The sequence below is a fragment of the Pelophylax lessonae genome (genome assembly GCF_965119305.1).
Source record: "Pelophylax lessonae genome assembly, chromosome: 11".
Lineage (NCBI taxonomy): Eukaryota > Metazoa > Chordata > Amphibia > Anura > Ranidae > Pelophylax > Pelophylax lessonae.
The window spans coordinates 24,871,851-24,890,283 of record NC_138778.1 but is presented as its reverse complement, the minus strand read 5'-3'; the positions used below and the strand labels follow the sequence as shown (position 1 = coordinate 24,890,283).

General features: G+C 43.7%; 1 protein-coding gene across 1 annotated transcript in view; it reads left to right on the top strand.

Moving 5' to 3' along the window:
• CA10 (carbonic anhydrase 10) overlaps positions 1 to 18,433 on the top strand; it is a 305,312-nt gene that overhangs the window by 256,710 nt on the left and 30,169 nt on the right. Inside the window, exons 5-7 of the mRNA XM_082272483.1 lie at positions 48 to 143; positions 1,899 to 1,971; positions 5,245 to 5,399. Of these exons, the coding sequence (XP_082128609.1) occupies positions 48 to 143; positions 1,899 to 1,971; positions 5,245 to 5,399 (324 nt within the window). The remainder of the gene's footprint in view (positions 1 to 47; positions 144 to 1,898; positions 1,972 to 5,244; positions 5,400 to 18,433) is intronic.

The window sequence follows — 18,433 nt, the reverse complement described above, 5'->3', positions numbered from 1 at the left end:
TCTTTTCTTCCTTCTCATTGGTTGGATTTCTCTCCTTCTTCCTCCAGGCCCAGCTAATACATTACAACCATGAGCTGTACACAAATGTAACGGAGGCAGCGAAGAGCCCGAACGGCCTAGTTGTTATATCCATATTTATAAAAGTGAGTACGTTTGTTAGCCGCGAGGTTTCATTACCGCGGCAGATATTTTAATTCGCCCCGTGCCGAGGGCGCTGAGATGGCTCGACATAATCAGGAGCGTAAAATGGTTGCCTGAGCATGTCCACATCTGCGGATAATCCGTATAGGTCAGGTATAAAAAAAATAAAATATTAGCTGTAAATGCTGTGTTCTGGCGGAGGCATACCGCTGTGTGAAATGACTTTGTGAGCCTTGGCGTGACGTTAAAAAGGTAAAGCTGAACTCCAGGCAAACAGCTAAATCTAGCATTAAAATATAGAAAGGACATGAGGTTTTATCTGCTAAAGAAATTGCATTTCTGTCCAGCCAGCTTTGAGATATACACCACCTGAGCAGACAGTAGGGACAGGTCGTGAGTGACCAGACTTCTGCCTACTGTAGTTAAGCAACACAACTTGGTCAGGTCCCGCAGAAGTTTACACACTTCTCTTTCACTGTGCTAGCAGAGAGCTCAATGTGAAGGGGTCATGTATACACTATAAAAAAAAAAATCAAATTGCATAGTGTATGACCAGATTAAGGCTCCTTTCACACTGGCTTTCCATCCGGCGGACTCCGTTTTACTCAGCGGGGTGATCAATCTGCCGATCCCGCTGAGCAGGCGGATGACAGATCCGTCTCCGCTCTCCTCTATGGGAGATTGGATGAAAACGGACCGCCTGTCCATTTTCATCCGATCCGATCCTCCAGACGGATGGAAAATAGGGTTATCATCTGTCTGGATTTCACAGGCAGGATTGGATCAGATAGCAGCGGATGTCAGCGGACATGTCACTGCTGATATCCGCTACCCTATAGGGGTGCATGGGGCATTTTGACCTGTTGCAGTTTGCACATTTTTTACCGCGCATTTGTCGCACGTTTCTGCACTCGACAAAATGCATGCTTGTGTCGGGGTTTGGGTTTGCCATTAACGAGTAATGGCACTGAAAGTGCAACTATTTCATTTTAGGTGTACGACTTCCCGGGACATACTTCTCCTGTTTTCAATACTACGGTTCTACTCCACATAGGCTGTTATGTGATTACTCAGCACCTGCACACTCTGGCAAATGAAAGATCTATGCAAGATGAAGGCAGCATACAAAACAGTCAATCATTATTAGAAAACACTGGCTGTGTATAGATAATACCTGCATTGGAAAAGCATGAAACTACAGAGGTGGACGGGAGCAATCTCCTGGAGGGGGAGGGCAGGTGCAGGGTCTGTGTTAATGAGCTCAGTTGAACTACTTCCTTAGCTCAATAACAGTTTACCCTTCACAAATACCAGGGCGGGTAGCAGGAACTAATAGAGGAGTTTTTTATAGGAGACTAGAAGCTGAGGTATGCCTACCCTAGAAGATAGTGAAAGCGTTTTCTTTTCATTAATGATAAATTTGTACATAGGGAAGCTGGAATTAAAAAAAGGTGACCTTTATCTTACAGACATTTCCAGAGACAAAGATTAGGGACTGTTGGGACTAAAATACACTTATTACCAACAAAATTACAGCTGCCCCACCAACTTTGGTTACGATGTTTCTGTAAGACATGTCAAGCCAAGCATAATGTCATGCAAAATAAATAATAATTCAAATTTTAGGGGCTGATACGTCCTGTTAGTGGCTTACTGACTGCTGGTAAATTTAAGTTTGCTGTCCAGCCAAAGTGACGGATTTGCTATGTTATGTGATTACTTGTAACATTCTTTTTTTTGCTTTTGTTTGCCCTCAGGTTACAGATTCATCCAATCCTTTCCTAAACCGAATGCTTAACAGAGATACTATAACAAGAATAACATATAAAAGTAAGTATCTGTTTAGCTGCCAGTCCTTGCTGACCTCCTTCTGAAAATACTGCTTGCTTGGCTGTATGTGGCTCAAAGTATATGTAAATCTTAATAATGAACTTTTTTTGCTCCATTTTGGTCTTGGTTTTGGTCAATATCCCATTGAAAGAGTTTTGTTATATCTGTCTAAAAAGTGCAAAAAATTCCATGATCCTGCCAGAAAGCTGTGAGCTGAAAACTCCCTGTGCACACTACATTTGTTGTATTTTTTATCAGTTGCAGTGTTCCCAGCTATCTGTTTGGACTACAGAACACTTACCCTCTTTGATTTGAAGGAGAGGGGTTGGTGTCCTGTAGTCCTGAGTCAGGGTGACAACGCTGCTACTCAGTGAATACAGTACTGTATTGAGCGTTGTCATCCTAGCATAGTGTGTTTCTGGCAAGATCATCAGATAAAAATAATAGATTGTTCCTGGGTTTAGACATATACTATATTGTCAAAAGTATTGGGACGCCTGCCTTTGCACATACTTGAATGTTAATGGCATCCCAGTCTTAGTCTGTTGGGTGTATTATGGAGTTGGTCCACCCTTTGCAGCTATAACAGCTTCAGCTCTCCATGGAAGGCTGTCCACAAGGCTCAGAAGCACACTTGTGAGGTCAGGCACTGATGTTGGACAAGAAGGCCTTGTTCCCAGTCTGCGCTCTAATTCATCCCAAAGGTGTTCTATCGGGTTGAGGTCAGGACTCTGTGCAGGCCAGTCAAGCTCCTTCACCCCAAACTCATCCTTGTCTTTATGGACCTTGCTTTGTGCACTGGTCCAAATAATTTGGCAGAGGGGGATTATGGTATGGGGTTGTTTTTCAGGGGTTAGGCTTGGCCCCTTAGTTCCAGTGAAGGGAACTCTTAAGGCGTCAGCATACCAAGACATTTTGGACAATTTTTGCATGCAACGTTAACAGTTTGAGGATGGCCCCTTGCTGTTCCAACATGGCTGCGCACCATCGCACAAAGCAAGGTCTATAGAGACATGGATGAGTGAGTTTGGGGTGGAGGAACTTGACTGGCCTGCACAGAGTCCTTACCTCAATCCCAAAGGTGTTCTATTGAGTTGAGGTCAGGACTCTGCAGGCCAGTCAAGTTCCTCCACCTCAAACTCACTCATCCATGTCTTTATAGACTTTGCTTTGTGCACTTGGCCACCCCCAAACTGTTCCCACAAAGTTGGGAGCATGAAATTGCTCCCTTCACTGGAACTAAGGGGCCAAGCCCAATTCCTATAGAACAACCCTACACTATAATTCCCCCTTCACCAAAATATTTGGACCAGAGCACAAATCAAGATCCATAAGACTTACACTGGGGATGACATGCGTCCTCACAACTCAGGGCCGCCCCCTTATGTCATCACGCTTGGTGCGGTCCACAAGCGAGGCATGCGTTCCATCGCAGCCTCGCATTGACTTACTGCTCCTGATTGGGCTCCTCCATTGGTGTCATCTCCCTGCTGCTGGACAGTCGGAAGACGGGATGAGCCGCGGGATCAGGAAGAGACCCCAAATCGTGAGGACGCATGTCATCCCCAGTGTAAGTCTGCTCATTGTTTGTGTAATAAAGTGTTATCTGCTACACTCAGAGGTGCCTTTTCTTCTTCCTTGTCTACCAGTTGGAATTGCATCTACCATTGCCAAGGGCTGCCCTCAGTGTTAGTGCGGTACACTTGCACACCACCAGAAGTCCACCCACCTGTCTGGTTTTCCTTCCCCCACCAAGACAAAATTGGAGGACTGGTTTCTCAAGCAGAAGCACCCAACAAACATCCCTCATTAAAAAAAAAAAATTGACATTGGTAAAAACATTTTAAAAGGGAATAACGTACATAGCAACAATATAAAATGGGTGGAACTCCGCTTGAAAGGCCCATGAGTTCCCTTTAAAAGTGAAAAGAATAAGAAAAGCCATGTAAAGAAAGAGACGTCTACAGAAGCTACAATAGATAGAAGAGGAGGGAGCAACATATTCACAATAAAAACAAAATGAGTCACTCGTCAATAGCACAGCATGAGTCTCGTATAAGTAGCTGTAAAACCTAGAATATAATTAGCAGTGTTATACATTTCCCTAATTCACGGTCTCTGTTCCAACTCAGTAATTACTGAGCCTCTACCTAAATGTGTATATTTGTGCATAATGATGACCATTATCTGGATTTACGTATGGAAGGAAAATATGTTCCAACATCTGTTCTAACATCTGATTTTAAAGTGGAACCGTCAGAGACACGTTTGGCAACGATGACCTTCTAGAAAACATGCCTTCTTACTCGTCAGTACACTCTGAGGGCGATTCAATAAAGAATTTGCATCAAATTTCTGGTGGTGTGTATGTAGACCAGGGTTTCTCAACTAGGGTTCCTTCTGAGGTTGCTAGGTGTTTCTTTGAGCAATGGGCAATTTCTGCCTCTCCGATAAGTTCCCACTGACACCATTGTTCCTTTTAGATATCTGTAAAGGGGTTAATTCTTCCCAATGATGACAAGAGTAAGGAGCATTCTTCCCACTGACTGTCACACTAATGTAAGGCAATAACAAGAAAAGGGCGCACCGACCTTGTGCATTACCACTAAAAAGTTTATTAAAATCAAAAATGGGTAGCATACAATATACTCACAAACAGGATATGTACAAGCATGTAGGAAATGGGAACCGCTCGCCTCCAGAACACTTCTCTGAATTGGAATGCCAATTGTGAGCCAGGTCTCCCATCTAACACAATACCTGACCTCAAAAATTCTCTTTTGGCTAAATAGCCACAAATTCCCATTGACACCTTCCAAAATCTTGTGGAAATTGTCCACCCAGAAGAGTGGAGGTTGTTATAGCCGCAAAGGGATAACCGATTCCATAATAATGGCCTGGTTTAGGTGTGATGGTTGGATGTCAACACATTTATGGCGGTATAGTATATGTATTTTTCTTTTTTTGTTCAGTATTAGTGCATCTGCACCATAGAAACCTCTTCTTGAAGAAGACATTAATGGCCATGGTTTTGGAATGGAATGTGCAACAAGGTCACATAGTCAGGATGGTCAAGTGCCCACAAATGTTTGACCACGTAGTCTAATCACTTGTATGAAGCACTGGATCTTCTCAGACTGCACATCACTATAAAACAGCACTTTATCTTTCAAGATTAAATGATAGAGATGTGTTGCTATGCATATATTCACTGTTTCTTTTTTCGCTAATCTTTGGTTACTGAATAATGTTTTCTCCACAATGTATCCTTAGATGATGCCTATTTACTACAGGGGCTAAATATAGAAGAGCTTTATCCTGAAACCTCTAGTTTCATCACCTACGATGGGTCAATGACCATACCGCCATGTTATGAGACAGCGAGTTGGATCATCATGAACAAACCCATCTATATTACGAGAATGCAGGTGAGCCGCGTCAAGTATGATTACTGGTGTGCACTGGGTGTGTATTCCATGCTGGATGAATGCTTTCTACTATATTATTCTACCTCAAATTTTGTCTGGTTTTAAAGGGGAGACATAACGACAAGTAATAGGTTTGTGTAAATTCAGCAAAGGAATATAAAGGCTGCTGCCTACCTCAAATACCCCCTAGGGGGTATGACAATATGAGAAGAAAAGGGTATGGTGGCCCTGCCTAAAGATAAAGTGTCATATGTGCAAAGAAAGCAAACTGATAAAAACTGTATGTAATGTGTATAAAATAGGTATCAAATGTGCTCACATGTTCCTATACAAGAAATCATGAGTATAAATAAAGTGGCAACCAATTAAGACCTAATAATAATAAATATACGTAAAACAGTGCTAAAAATCACAAAACCAGTCATAAATCAATATCGTAATCCAAAAACAAATAAATTATATAGTCCAATAGTCCCAATAGTGTGGGAGAGCAAATATAGTGAATGTAGGCTCCTGGGGTTAGTAACACTTTAAGGATGCAGCGGCTGGCTTCCTGGCCCGCTGCTTAACAACCAGCTATTCTTCACACAGAATTCGAATTGGTCATTCTTTTTTCAATTGATACAAATTCGAATCATCCTGAAAATTTGGAATTCATTAGAAAATGAAACGGAATTTAATGAAACTAAACTAAGCTAAATCAATGAAATAAAATTAGTATGATAAAGAATATATCTGAAACGAAACAAATTTCTCTTTTGTTCATCGACGGACACAGCTCCTTATCTTCTTGAAAGTTGGGTTATACTGCCCCCAACAGGAGTAGGACACTAGGCAGGAAAAAGCTTGACTACACCTATGGGGCAGTCCCAGGGGATATACTCCCACTCTCAGCCACAGGCAATCCGTTTTTTTCTGCCGAGTCAGGAGTAAGGACCTAGTTCCTTGCTGGGATTTCTGGTCCTGGCAATTTTTTCTTTTTAAATATAATTTTTTTTTGTTCCTATCTTTGTTATTTTGTTCCTGAGGGAATCTACTATCAACTGCCAGACTGGGCAATGGCCTGGATAATCTAGATCCAGAGGGTAACAAGCGTGCGCAGGCCTCAGCTCCGCGCTAGGTTGGCCGCGACATAGCCCCACTGGACGGGGGCTGGCCTGCGATTTAAACGCCCCACAAGGGCGCATATGACCTGGCCCTGGCCTGAGTCGCAGCGTTCCGCCTGGCTGACAGCCCCCCCTATTCCAATGGAGCTGTGGTCTTTCAGGAGCGGTGCCCACCCTGTTCCTGGTATGGTAAGTAGCTGTCCCCCCCCTAACCCTGGAGGTTTTTTGGGTGGACGTGGGCCCCTCCCTGGGACGGTCAGACCCCCGGGTTTCCCTCCTTCCCCCTTCTCGGTGTCCCTCTGTGGACTTTTTACCCCCATCTGCCCACACCATTTCACCCACCTCCTCTCCCATGGGATGGTCATACCTTTTAGGTCGGTCTGGGGTGTTGAGCTGGTGATGGAGGTGGGGGGGAGCGCGCTGACGGCGACCGGCCGATCACCCTTTGGGAGGGGGGCTTTACCTGGTGGGGGCTGCTGCCAGGGCCCCCCTTTCTGCTGGGATCGTTTTCAGTGCTCCTGGGGTCCCCCTGGGCCCCCGGGAGCCGCATGGCGCCATTTTCTTGGGGCCTTTTGTGCTGTGGATCAGGGGCCATGTTTATGTAGCCTCGGCGGCCATTTTATTGTGGGATGCCAACTTGCCTGGGTGGGGAGGTGTCCTCAGCACAAATTGTGCTCAGAGAGTCTGAACTATCAATGTACTGGAACTCCGAGCGATCAGACTTTGTTTGCATCATTGGAAAGTTCATCTTCAGGGGTTTCCAATCAGGCAATACCATGGCCGTGGCCTATGTCAATCACCAAGGGGGCACAAGAAGTGCCCTGGTGACTAGGGAAGTAGCCGGTATTCTAAGGTGGGCAGAACAATTTGTTCCAGCCCTCCCTGCTGTACACATTCCAGGGGTGGAAATTTGGCAAGTGGATTATCTCTATCGACAGGCGTTGGACCAGAGGGAATGGTCAGTTCATCTGGAGGTTTTTCATCAGTTGTGTCTCTGGTGGGGTACTCCTGAGGTGGACCTGTTAGCCTCTCATCTCAACATTAGGGTACAGAGGCACGTTCTTGGGATCCTCTAGCCGATGCCACAGACACCTTAGTGGCTCCTTGTAGCCAGTATTGTCTGATTTACGCCATCCCCCCTCCTAAACCTCTGCCAAGACTCCTGCGCAGGATCGAGCCAGAAGGGATTCTAGTCATTCTAGTAAATCCAGACTGGCCTCGTCAGTCTTGGTACAGCTGGTCGCTGATGCTCCTTGGAGAATTCCTCTCAGGAAAGATCTGCTGTCCCAAAGGCCAATCTTCCATCCTGCTTTACAATCGCTAGCTTTAACCTCCCTGGCGGTATGATTCTGTCAGAAATTCTGTACCAAAAGCGGTACAATTCTTTTCATGGAAATTTGGCGTTATGTATTATAGGCCTACAATTCTTAGTAATTACTGACTTAAACCTGACCAAAACAAGACTCTAGTAGACATCCCAGATGTGATAAATGTGAAACACAAACGCATGAATTATAATCGAATCAATAATATAATTTTATTATAGAATATATATAATATATATAATAAAATTATTATTGATTCGATTATAATTTATGCGTTATATATTATATATATATATATACATACATATATATATATATATATATATATATATATATATGTGTGTGTGTGTGTATATATATATATATATATATATGCATATATATAATATAAAATGTGTTTGTGTTTTGTGCAACGTTTTTTTTTTTTTTTTTAATTTCCCTCCCTAGTTCCGCTCCCATGCAGCATTGCTGCTGCAGGGAATGGAACTAGGAAGTCCTCCTACCGACAGACGAGCGGCGGAGATCTCGGCTGGCGGTCACAGCAATGAGAGCTCATCACTGGATCGCCAGGATAAGGTAAGACACTCCGCTGCGCTCTCTGCATAGCTCTGCCCATTCACCCCGAGCTTGACTCGGGGATACCGATAATAGCAGGAAATTCCTACCCCGAGTCACGCTCGGGGATACCGCTAGCGTGGTTAACGCCTTGGCTGTTGAAAGCCAGGTGCTGAAGGATAGGGGCTTACCTGAATCAGTGATTCCTATGCTGCTAAAGGCTAGAAAATCTACCTCTGGGAAGATCTACCATCGTACTTGGAAGACATACATTGCGTGGTGTGAGTCTGTTGGGGTTCCCCCACATTCCTTTTCGGTGGCTCGGATATTGGCCTTCCTCCAGGGGGTTGAGTAGCGCCTGGCCTTGAGTACCATCAAGGGCCAGGTTTTGGCCTTAACGGTTTTCTTTCAACGTCCATTGGCCACACATTCCTTGGTGTGCACCTTTATCCAGGGAGTTTGACACTTGTTTCCTCCAGTGTGGTCTCCATTGCCGCCATGGGACCTCAATTTGGTGCTGTCTGTTCTTCAGAAGCCTCCCTTTGAAAGTCTTCCGGAGGTTCCCCTGCTTACGTTGTCCCAGAAGGTGGCCTTTTTGGTGGCTATTACGTCTGCGTGCAGGGTGTCGGAGCTGGCGGCGTTGTCTTGTCGTTCACCTTACCTGGTGGTTCACAGAGACAAGGTGGTTCTTCGTCCCTGTCTGTCGTTGCTTCCAAAGGTCATCTCTGATTTCCATTTGAATGAAGACATTGTTTTGCGTTCCCTATGTTCCAGGCCTAAACATCCCAAGGAAATTGCCTTGCATTCCTTGGATGGGGTTCGGGCAATCAGAGTGCACCTGGCAGCTACGGAGTCTTTTCCGAAATCAGACTCAATTTTTGTACTCACGGATGGACCTCGAAAAGGATTGGCTGATTCTGCTGCGAATATTTCCAGATGGATCAGACAGACTGTGATTCAGGCCTATTCAATTAAGGGTCGGATTCCTCCTTTCCCAGTTAGGGCGCACTCTACTCGAGCGATTAGTGCCTCCAGGGCCTTCCGTCTTCAGGCGTCAGTGGTGCAGGTTTGCAAGGCGGCCCCCTGGTTGTCGGTGCACGCTTTCCCAACGTTTTAAAAGGTGGATGTGTTGGCATCTACAGATGCTTCTTTTGGCTGCAAGGTTTTGCAGGCTGTTGTTTAGAGGACCTGGTCCTCTTTGAGGGTGTATTGTTTATTTCAGGTGAGCTCCAATAGTTTCTGGTTGAGCTCCTTTTTACCTGGTTGGCTACAGTTTAGCCTTGGGAATTTTTTCTTGCTGTTCCCACCCCTCATGTTTGACACTGCTTTGGAATGTCCCAACTGTCAAGAAGATAAGGAGCTGTGTCCGTCAATGAACAAAAGAGAAAATGGGATTTTTGACTTACCGTAAAATCCATTATTCTGATGTTCATTGATGGACACAGCACCCACCCCTCTGTGGAGTTGGTTTTCTTTTGACGCTGCTTGTAACAAAATTGAATGCCTGTGGCTGAGAGTGGGAGTATACCCCCTGTAACTGCCCCATAGGTGTAGTCAAGCTTTTTCATATATGTTCATTCATCCAAACTGCATGTAAATTTGTTTGAATAGAGCAAAATAAAATGTTCTCAGTCTATATTCCCTGCAGATCAAAAGCTATTTATTGAAAAAAAAAAAAAAAAAGTGTGAAATGGGGGAAATACTACATTATGGCCACTAGATGGCAATGAAGATCATACAAAATACGTATGTTCCTCAGCACCATCTACTGGCCATAATGCAGTACTTTACCTATTCACAGAGTTATATTTCCAATTAATAACATTTGATCTGCAGAAAATATAGCCTAAGAACATTCGATTTTGCTCTATTCACACAGAATGAATTGACATGCAGTTTTGATGGATGAACAGCTATGCCAATGTTTTATTTATACCGCAAAAAATAGGTGGGCCGTCCTCCCTACATGTATCTCAAGCCTTTATTTTAACCGGAGTTTACCTTTACCACACTTTATAACTTAAACATATAGTGTACACATACGGAAGAATAATTGGTTGTATTTTATGCTTGCTTAGCTAGGAAAGACAAAAATAATGAAGCAAAGGGCAGCCTACTGACCCCTGAGACATGGTACCGTTAGCTGTAGTCTGTCAGATCTCCTTCAACGGCTAAAGACACACATGTCAAATCGAGTTCGTGATAAAAGCATCAAATCTGATCGCACCTCCGTATGATAGGACAGGGAAAGTGTAAGGATGTTAAGACATTAAGGCTGAATCAACAAAAAAAAAAAAAAAACCCCATCGTCTGCAGTGCGAGATTCGCTTCGGGCAAAGTAGGCTGTTGCCTGTGGCTCCTGTCTATCTGTCACCGAGCAGAGAATTTACATTGCAAAAGATTATCAGGTAATTCATTATTTACCAGCCTATATCCTAAAAAAGGTTGTATCCAGCAAGGCAAAGTGTAACTCCGGCTATATTAGATGTTTCTCTGGATATTATGTTAGGAAACTTTCTGATACTTAAGTCACTGTCTGTTTTCATTCATAATTTATCAATGAGTGAAAACAAAACAGGATCAGACGGGCGCCATTTGTTCCATCTATTTAATAAGAAGTCTACATTTGTCATTTGTTTTAAAAAGTCAAAGTGGACATAAATCTAAGTAGCTTCACAAGTCTGCATGGATATATTGCTTATATTGCTCACAATACACAGTTTTTCTTAAGAAGCTTCAACTTTTATTATTTAAAAAGCCATCCTTGCCGTTCCAGGAATTTGACCTTCCCAATTATATCTTATTTTATTACTTACAGCTCAGTTGCACCTCGCGGGCAGACTTGTATAAAGTATTCAAAATTTCTACTTGAGTAAAAGTACAAGTGCTCGATCAAAAAGTGACTTGAGTAGAAGTGGAAGTGCTCGCAGAAAAAGTTACTTAAGTAGAAGTACTAAAGTATTCAACATTTTTTTTACTTAAGTATTGCAAGTAGTTTTTTCAAAAAATTTGCTACTTAAGTACTAAAAGTAAAAAGTACCAGTAGTTTTGAAAAAAAAATTCTACTCAAGTACTGAAAGTAGAAGTAGAAGTACTGTGTTATGTAGTTATTAAAGAAAGAATTTAAAAGTTTGAACATCATATTGTTTTTTATTATTTCAAATGATTTATTCAAATGATTAACCTAAAGGACAATCACAATTCCTAAGGCTGTAACTTTTTGTAAACAAAAAACAGATAAAGTATGTCCCTCCCTTCCCCTTTTAAAGCATCCACCTTTTAAAGCCAGGGGTGGTCTCCTTCCTGAGCTTCCTCACTCTCACAGCCAGGCAGATCACTTGAAGTTGAAGGGCCAGGGGTGGAAGGTGGTGTTTTTGGTTCGTCCATCTTTTCAGCTGATCAAAAGGCAGAACAGGAGCATGCGCAGTCTTCTTAATCGCGGTTTGATTTGATTTGCTCAATTGATGATGATGTGCCAGGCCAGCTTCATCAAACCTACAACACTTAAAGTGAAAAATGCATCAAAAACTACTAACAAAGTGGCTGTGCTAAAAATGCTAATAAAGTGCCTGCAATTATATATATTCTTCTTGTATTCAAAATCATCGCCCACAGTATCAAAAATAAAGTGACATGTCTGTGCTAGTGCAGTGCAAATTATTCCCACAATGTAAATTTAATTCATATAAAATATATATGACAATACCACAATAAAATAAGTTGTGATTGTGAATAAGTTAGGTACAAGTTTAAGTGTGTAAACTAAACTTTATAAGGAAAAGTCCATAACTGAATTCCAGTGTGCAATCTAAGAAGTGCTTGTCACTTGCTGTCAGATGCTTCCACCTTTCTTCTGTGATCTGCTCAAGTAAAGTGGTGGACTGGATAGCCTCTCTCTCTGCCTCTCACCTTAGTAGCACTGCACTGCACTGGTTCAAAAAGCTGTCTATATTATTTTCATTATAAGAACTTGTCAGAACATGCTTCCACCACCTGTCCTTCACACTAGTAGTGCTCATTTGCTTTGCTCAAGTCAAGTGCCACTGCCAGTGGTCACTGCAGTGCAGGCACAGCCGCACAGGCAGAGGCAGGCCGCAGGAAGCACAGGCACCACCACAACACAACACTTATGGTCCATGGACCATGGATGGTCGGATAATCATCATAGCCGTCAGTCTCACTCTTCTTGGTTCAAAAAAGCCACCCATGACCCGTGTGTATATAATATATTAATATTTTATATTGATTATTTGATTCTCAAATGGCACATTTGCCATGACAAGGATTAGGCCCTCTCTACGGTCCACCTCACTCACCTCATAGAGAAGAAGATGAGATAACGAAGAAAATGCTCCGAGTCCTGCTCCCGCGTCCCGCCGCCCCTGTCACAACTCCTCTCAGTAAGGGGTGGAGTCTGAGTGACACACAACACGTCTAGAGGCAGAGACCTCGAGCGGGAAGACGGCAGCATGGCTCCTCCAGTGCGGTCTTAACTTGATGATCATGACAGTGATTCCGCGGGCCGCGGCGCGAGCGAGGCTGTGGGATTGATTGAATTGAGTTGTGCTGCCTACTGCTACACGCTACCTACTACTACTACTACTAAATTGTGAGTCAGTATATTTTATTTCATTTTTATATATAAAAGCGGTATTGTTGAGCACTACTAGCCACTAGATCTCCTGGCTGTCACTTTGTCACATGTTGGGGAATCACAGCGGCTCGGCTCCAGAAGTGGCGGGTGTCCCCGTCATCCTGCCAGGGCCACCAAGAAGTTCATCACCTAATCTTAAGTTATTAATATCTTATGAGGAGAGGACCTATGTGATTGAGAATTGAAATAATTAAATATATATGGCTTTTTTAACCAGTGCAGTCAGTGCCAGTGCCACAGTGCCACCCAGACGCTATCCACTAGTGCCACCACCATTAAGTGTGTTGGTCGGTCACTCGAGCACTGAAGGAGGTGGAAGCATCTGACAAGTGAAGTGACACTTTAGATTTGCACACTGGAATTCATTTATGGACTTTTCATTATAGATAGGTTTACACACTTCAACTTGTTGCACGCACCTGACCTAACTTATTTCATAACTTATTTTATTGTGATTTATTGTCATATTTTATATGAATTGAATTTACTGTTACATTGTGGGAATAATTATTTTCACTGCATTTAGGCTTTAGCACATTCATGTCACTTTATTTTTGATACTGTGTAGAGTGTGGGCAGGGCACTGGGGGCAACGATGATATTATATCGATTGCACAGGCACTTTATTCGCACAGCCAAGTTGTGTTTGTTAGTAGTTTCTTGATGCACTTTAAGCGCTGTAGCACCATTTATTTGTTTGTTTCATATTTTCTTTTTATTGGAAAGATTTGGTATAGCAGCTTTTATTATACACAGCCTTTATTTTCGTATGCGCTGATTTACAAATGACATTATACACATTTTTTTGAGCTTTATGAAACCTGCCATCTACTGTTCTGGCAGTGGTAATTTTTTTAAAAGTAACGAGTAACTATGCAGCACAAAAAAAAAATACTTGAGTAGAAGTATCGAAATCATCGAAAAAATGTAGTGAAGTAAAAGTAGAAGTAGGAGAAAAAAATTCTACTCTAGGAAAGTACAGATACCGCATTTCGGTACTTAAGTACAGTACTTAAGTAGTTCTACTTCGTTACTATACATCTCTGCTCGCGGGCTCAATTCCCCACCATGTTTCCTTCTCTTCAAGTACTTCCCCTAGTGGATGTCATTCTGGGCACAGAGTCTACTAAATTGATGTCTATCTTCTATAATATCCTCCATACTCCCTTCGCTACCCGCATGGTGTTTAGGATTAAAACCCATTCGGAGGACGATATACGCTATATTGGTCTGATCAATATTGAGTTGGCCCACCCTTTGCAACAATACTGTAACAGCTTCAACTCTTCTGGGAAGGCTGTCCACAAGGTTTAGGAGTGTGTCTATGGGAATGTTTGACCATTCTTCAAGAGGCACATTTGTGAGGTCAGGCACTGATGTTGGACATGAAGGCCTGATTCCCAGTCTGCGCTCTAATTCATCCCAAAGGTGTTCTATCGGGTTGAGGTCAGGACTCTGTGCAGTCAAGCTCCTTCACCCCAAACTCATCCTTGTCTTTATGGACCTTGCTTTCTGCACTGGTCCAAATCATTTGGCAGAGGGGGATTATGATATGGGGTTGTTTTTCAGGGGTAGGCTTGGCCCCTTAGTTCCAGTGAAGGGAACTCTTAAGGCATCAGCATACCAAGACATCTTGGATAATTTTTGCATGCAACATTATGGGAACAGTTTGAGGATGGCCCCTTGCTGTTCCAACATGGCTGCGCACCATCGCCCAAAGCAAAGTCGATAGAGACATGGATGAGTGAGTTTGGGGTGGAGGAACTTGACTGGCCTGCACACAGTCCTGACCTCAATCCCAAAGGTGTTCTATTATGTTGAGGTCAGGACTCTGCAGGCCAGTCAAGTTCCTCCACCTCAAACTCACTCATCCATGTCTTTATAGACTTTGCTTTGTGCACTTGGCCATCCCCAAACTGTTCCCACAAAGTTGGGAGCATGAAATTGCTCTCTGGAAGTAAGGGGCCAAGCCCAACTCCTATAGAACAACCCTACACTATAATCCCCCCTCCACCAAAATATTTGGACCAGAGCACAAATCAAGATCCATAAATACATGGATGGGTGAGTTTGGGGTGGAGTCCTGACCTCTACCTGAAAGAATGCCTTTGGGATGAATTCGAGTGTAGACTGCAAGCCAGGCCTACTCGTCCAACATCAGTGCCTGATCTCACAAATTTGCATCTGAAAGAATGGTCAAACATTCCCATAGACACACTCCTAAACCTTGTGGACAGCTTTCCTAGAAGAGTTGATGCTGGCATAGCTGCAAAGGGTGGGCCAACTCAATATTGAACCCTACTGACTAAGACTGGGATGCCATTAAAGTTCATGTGCGTGTAAAGGCAGGTGTCCCAATACTTTTGGTAATATAGTGTATGTTTATAGGAAATGCTGCATTTTTGCTTTTCTTGTTCATTATGTTTACTGGGCGGCACAGTGGTGTAGTGGTTGGGCGGCACAGTGGTGTAGTGGTTGGGCGGCACAGTGGTGTAGTGGTCAGCACTTTCACCTAGCAGCAAGAGGGTCGCAAGAGGGTCGCTGGTTCAAATCCCAACCACGACACTACCTGCCTGGAGTTTGCATGTTCTCCCTGTGCCTGCGTGGGTTACTTCCGGGTACTCCGGTTTCCTCCCACACTCCAAAGACATGCTGGTAGGTTAATTGGATTCTGTATGAAATTTGCCCTACTATGTATGTATGAATGTGAGTTAGGGACCTTAGATTGTAAGCTCCTTGAGGGCAGGGACTGATGTGAATGTGCAATGTATATGTAAAGCGCTGAATTTTTAACAGTTATTCATGCAAACATTTTGGGTTGGAAACTTTAAGGTAGTCCTACATTCTTGTTTTTATTAGCTGCTAGGGGACTATTACAAAAATGGGCTTTAAATGCGGACATGGTATGATAATTTCCCTTTAACATTAACAAAGCCTGCACCATTCATGTACACGGCTGTAGAAGTTTAGCTTGTGGCAGAGTTAGTTATCTGTCTTCATTATCTGGTAAAAAGAATGGTGAGTTAGAGGGCTTTCGAATTCCAGTTATTATGTGGAGTTGCCCTTTAAGCAGGATTGTCCTCCCTGTATTCAGCAGGAAAATTGGATTTAGACAATAGAAAAAGAAAAGCACGTACAAGGAACCGGCGCTATAATGCTGAACTAAATTAAACAGGAAGATGACATTTGCAGATTTTTATACAGCTCCAAGTTTATATCACACAAACTTTCTTGGGTTAAAGGCTCCGTTGTACGAGCTTAATAATGATTTCCGTGAAAGCCGTACAAAATCTTCTCCGGCTGATATTATCGCCCCGGCACTTGTTATGTTCCAGAAGCTAAAACGATGGCTAGTTCATTTCTAATAGAGGACGCTGACGGCTTCAGTGGGATTAAGTGCAAAGTGTAACAAATTAAAAATCTGCTTTGAACATGTTCCTAACTTTGTGAAACAGCGCGGGTAATTGTAACACTACCAGCCAGACATCGGCACAACTAGACTGGGGGTTTGGAGAGCCGCTATGAGAAACTCCTCAATTACTCCACTTGCGTTCAAGCATGTCAACTTAAAAAAAAAAAAAAGTGACCTCTCCTCCAAGACTCTGATCTAAACAAAAGTTTTTTTTATATTGCAGCTAATAGAGGAGCCTACAGACAGCACAAAACGTTCGTCCAATTTGGCGGTCTGCATGAGAACATTCTATTGTCTGTAGGCCACCCCCTGACAATGGCCAACATCTACTCTACTTGAGCTTTCTTGTGGGGGAATTAATTGACCAGAGATGGATATTTCCCCAGTTCTGCCATGGCTTGTCTGTGAGATTTCTTGTTTTTTCAGGACATGGTATAGCTCAGGAGTCCCTAAACGTTCTAAACAAAGGGCCAGTTTATTATCTTTCAGACTTTAGAGGGGCCAGACTGTCACCAGTAGGATTAGAGAATGTCCTGGCATTGGTAACAATGCCCCATCATTGGTGTCAGTGAGAGGAGTAGCGCCCCATCATTGGGGTCAGTGAGAGGAATATTGACCCTTCTTTGGGGTCAGTGGGAGGAGTAGTGCCCCATCATTGGAGTCAGTAGGAGGAATAGTGCCAGATCACTGGTGTCAGTGGGAGGAATAATGCCCCACCACTGGTGTCAGTGGGAGGAATAGTGCCCCTTTATTGGTGTCAGTGAGGGGAATAGTGCTCTTTCATTGGTGTCAGTGAGAGAAATAGTGCCCCATTATTGGTGTCAGTGAGAGGAATAGTGCCCCATCATTGGTATCAGTGAGAGGAATAGTGCCCCATCACAGGTGACAGTGAGAGGAATAGTGCCCCTTCATTGGTGTCAGTGGGAGGAATAGTGCCCCATCACTGGTTTCAGTGGGAGGAATAGTGCCCCATCACTGGTTTCAGTGGGAGGAATAGTGCCCCATCACTGGTTTCAGTGGGAGGAATAGTGCCCCATCACTGGTGTCAGTGGGAGGAATAGTGCCCCATCACTGGTGTCAGTGGGAGGAATAGTGCCCCATCACTGGTTTCAGTGGGAGGAATAGTGCCCCATCACTGGTGTCAGTGGGAGGAATAGTGCCCCATCACTGGTGTCAGTGAGAAGAGTAGTGCCCCTTCATTGGTGTCAGTGGGAGGAATAGTGCCCATCACTGGTGTCAGTGAGAGGAATAGTGCCCCATCACTGATGTCAGTGGGAGGAATAGTGCCCCATCACTGGTGTCAGTGGGAGGAATAGTGCCCCATCACTGGTGTCAGTGGGAGGAATAGTGCCCCATCATTGGTGTCAGTGAGGGGAATAATGCCCCTTTATTGGTGTCAGTGAGGGGAATAATGCCCCTTCATTGGTGTCAGTGAGAGAAATAGTGCCCTTTCATTTGTGTCAGTGAGAGTAAAAGTGCCCCATCACTGGTATCACTGAGCAATATAGTCACTGAGCAATATAGTACACCAAGGCCAGGATAAAGGCAAGCAATGGGCCCAATCCGGCCCTTGGGACACAGTTTGGAGACCAATGGTATAGCTCAATGTGTTTCAACCACCGTGCCGTCTGGGTTCCCCCGGGGTGCCACAAGCACAGGACGTAATTTGAGCTGTATCAGCTTCATGAGTTGCCACGGAGTGGGTGGGCTCTATAATTGGGGACTCTGATGTTATGGAGGGACTCATGTATAGGTGCTTTTGATATAGAGGGGGACTCTGATTTTATAAAGGGCTCTCATGTATGGGGGGGGGGGGGGCTCTGATGTGATGGGGACCTTTGATGTGATGGGGGAACTTCTAAGTAATGGGGAACCTTTGATGTGAAGAGGGGCTTCTGATGTGAAGGTAATTTCATTAAGACAGTTGGGTAAATCTTCCCAGGATGGAATTTCCCATTAATAAGTAACATTTACATTTTAGA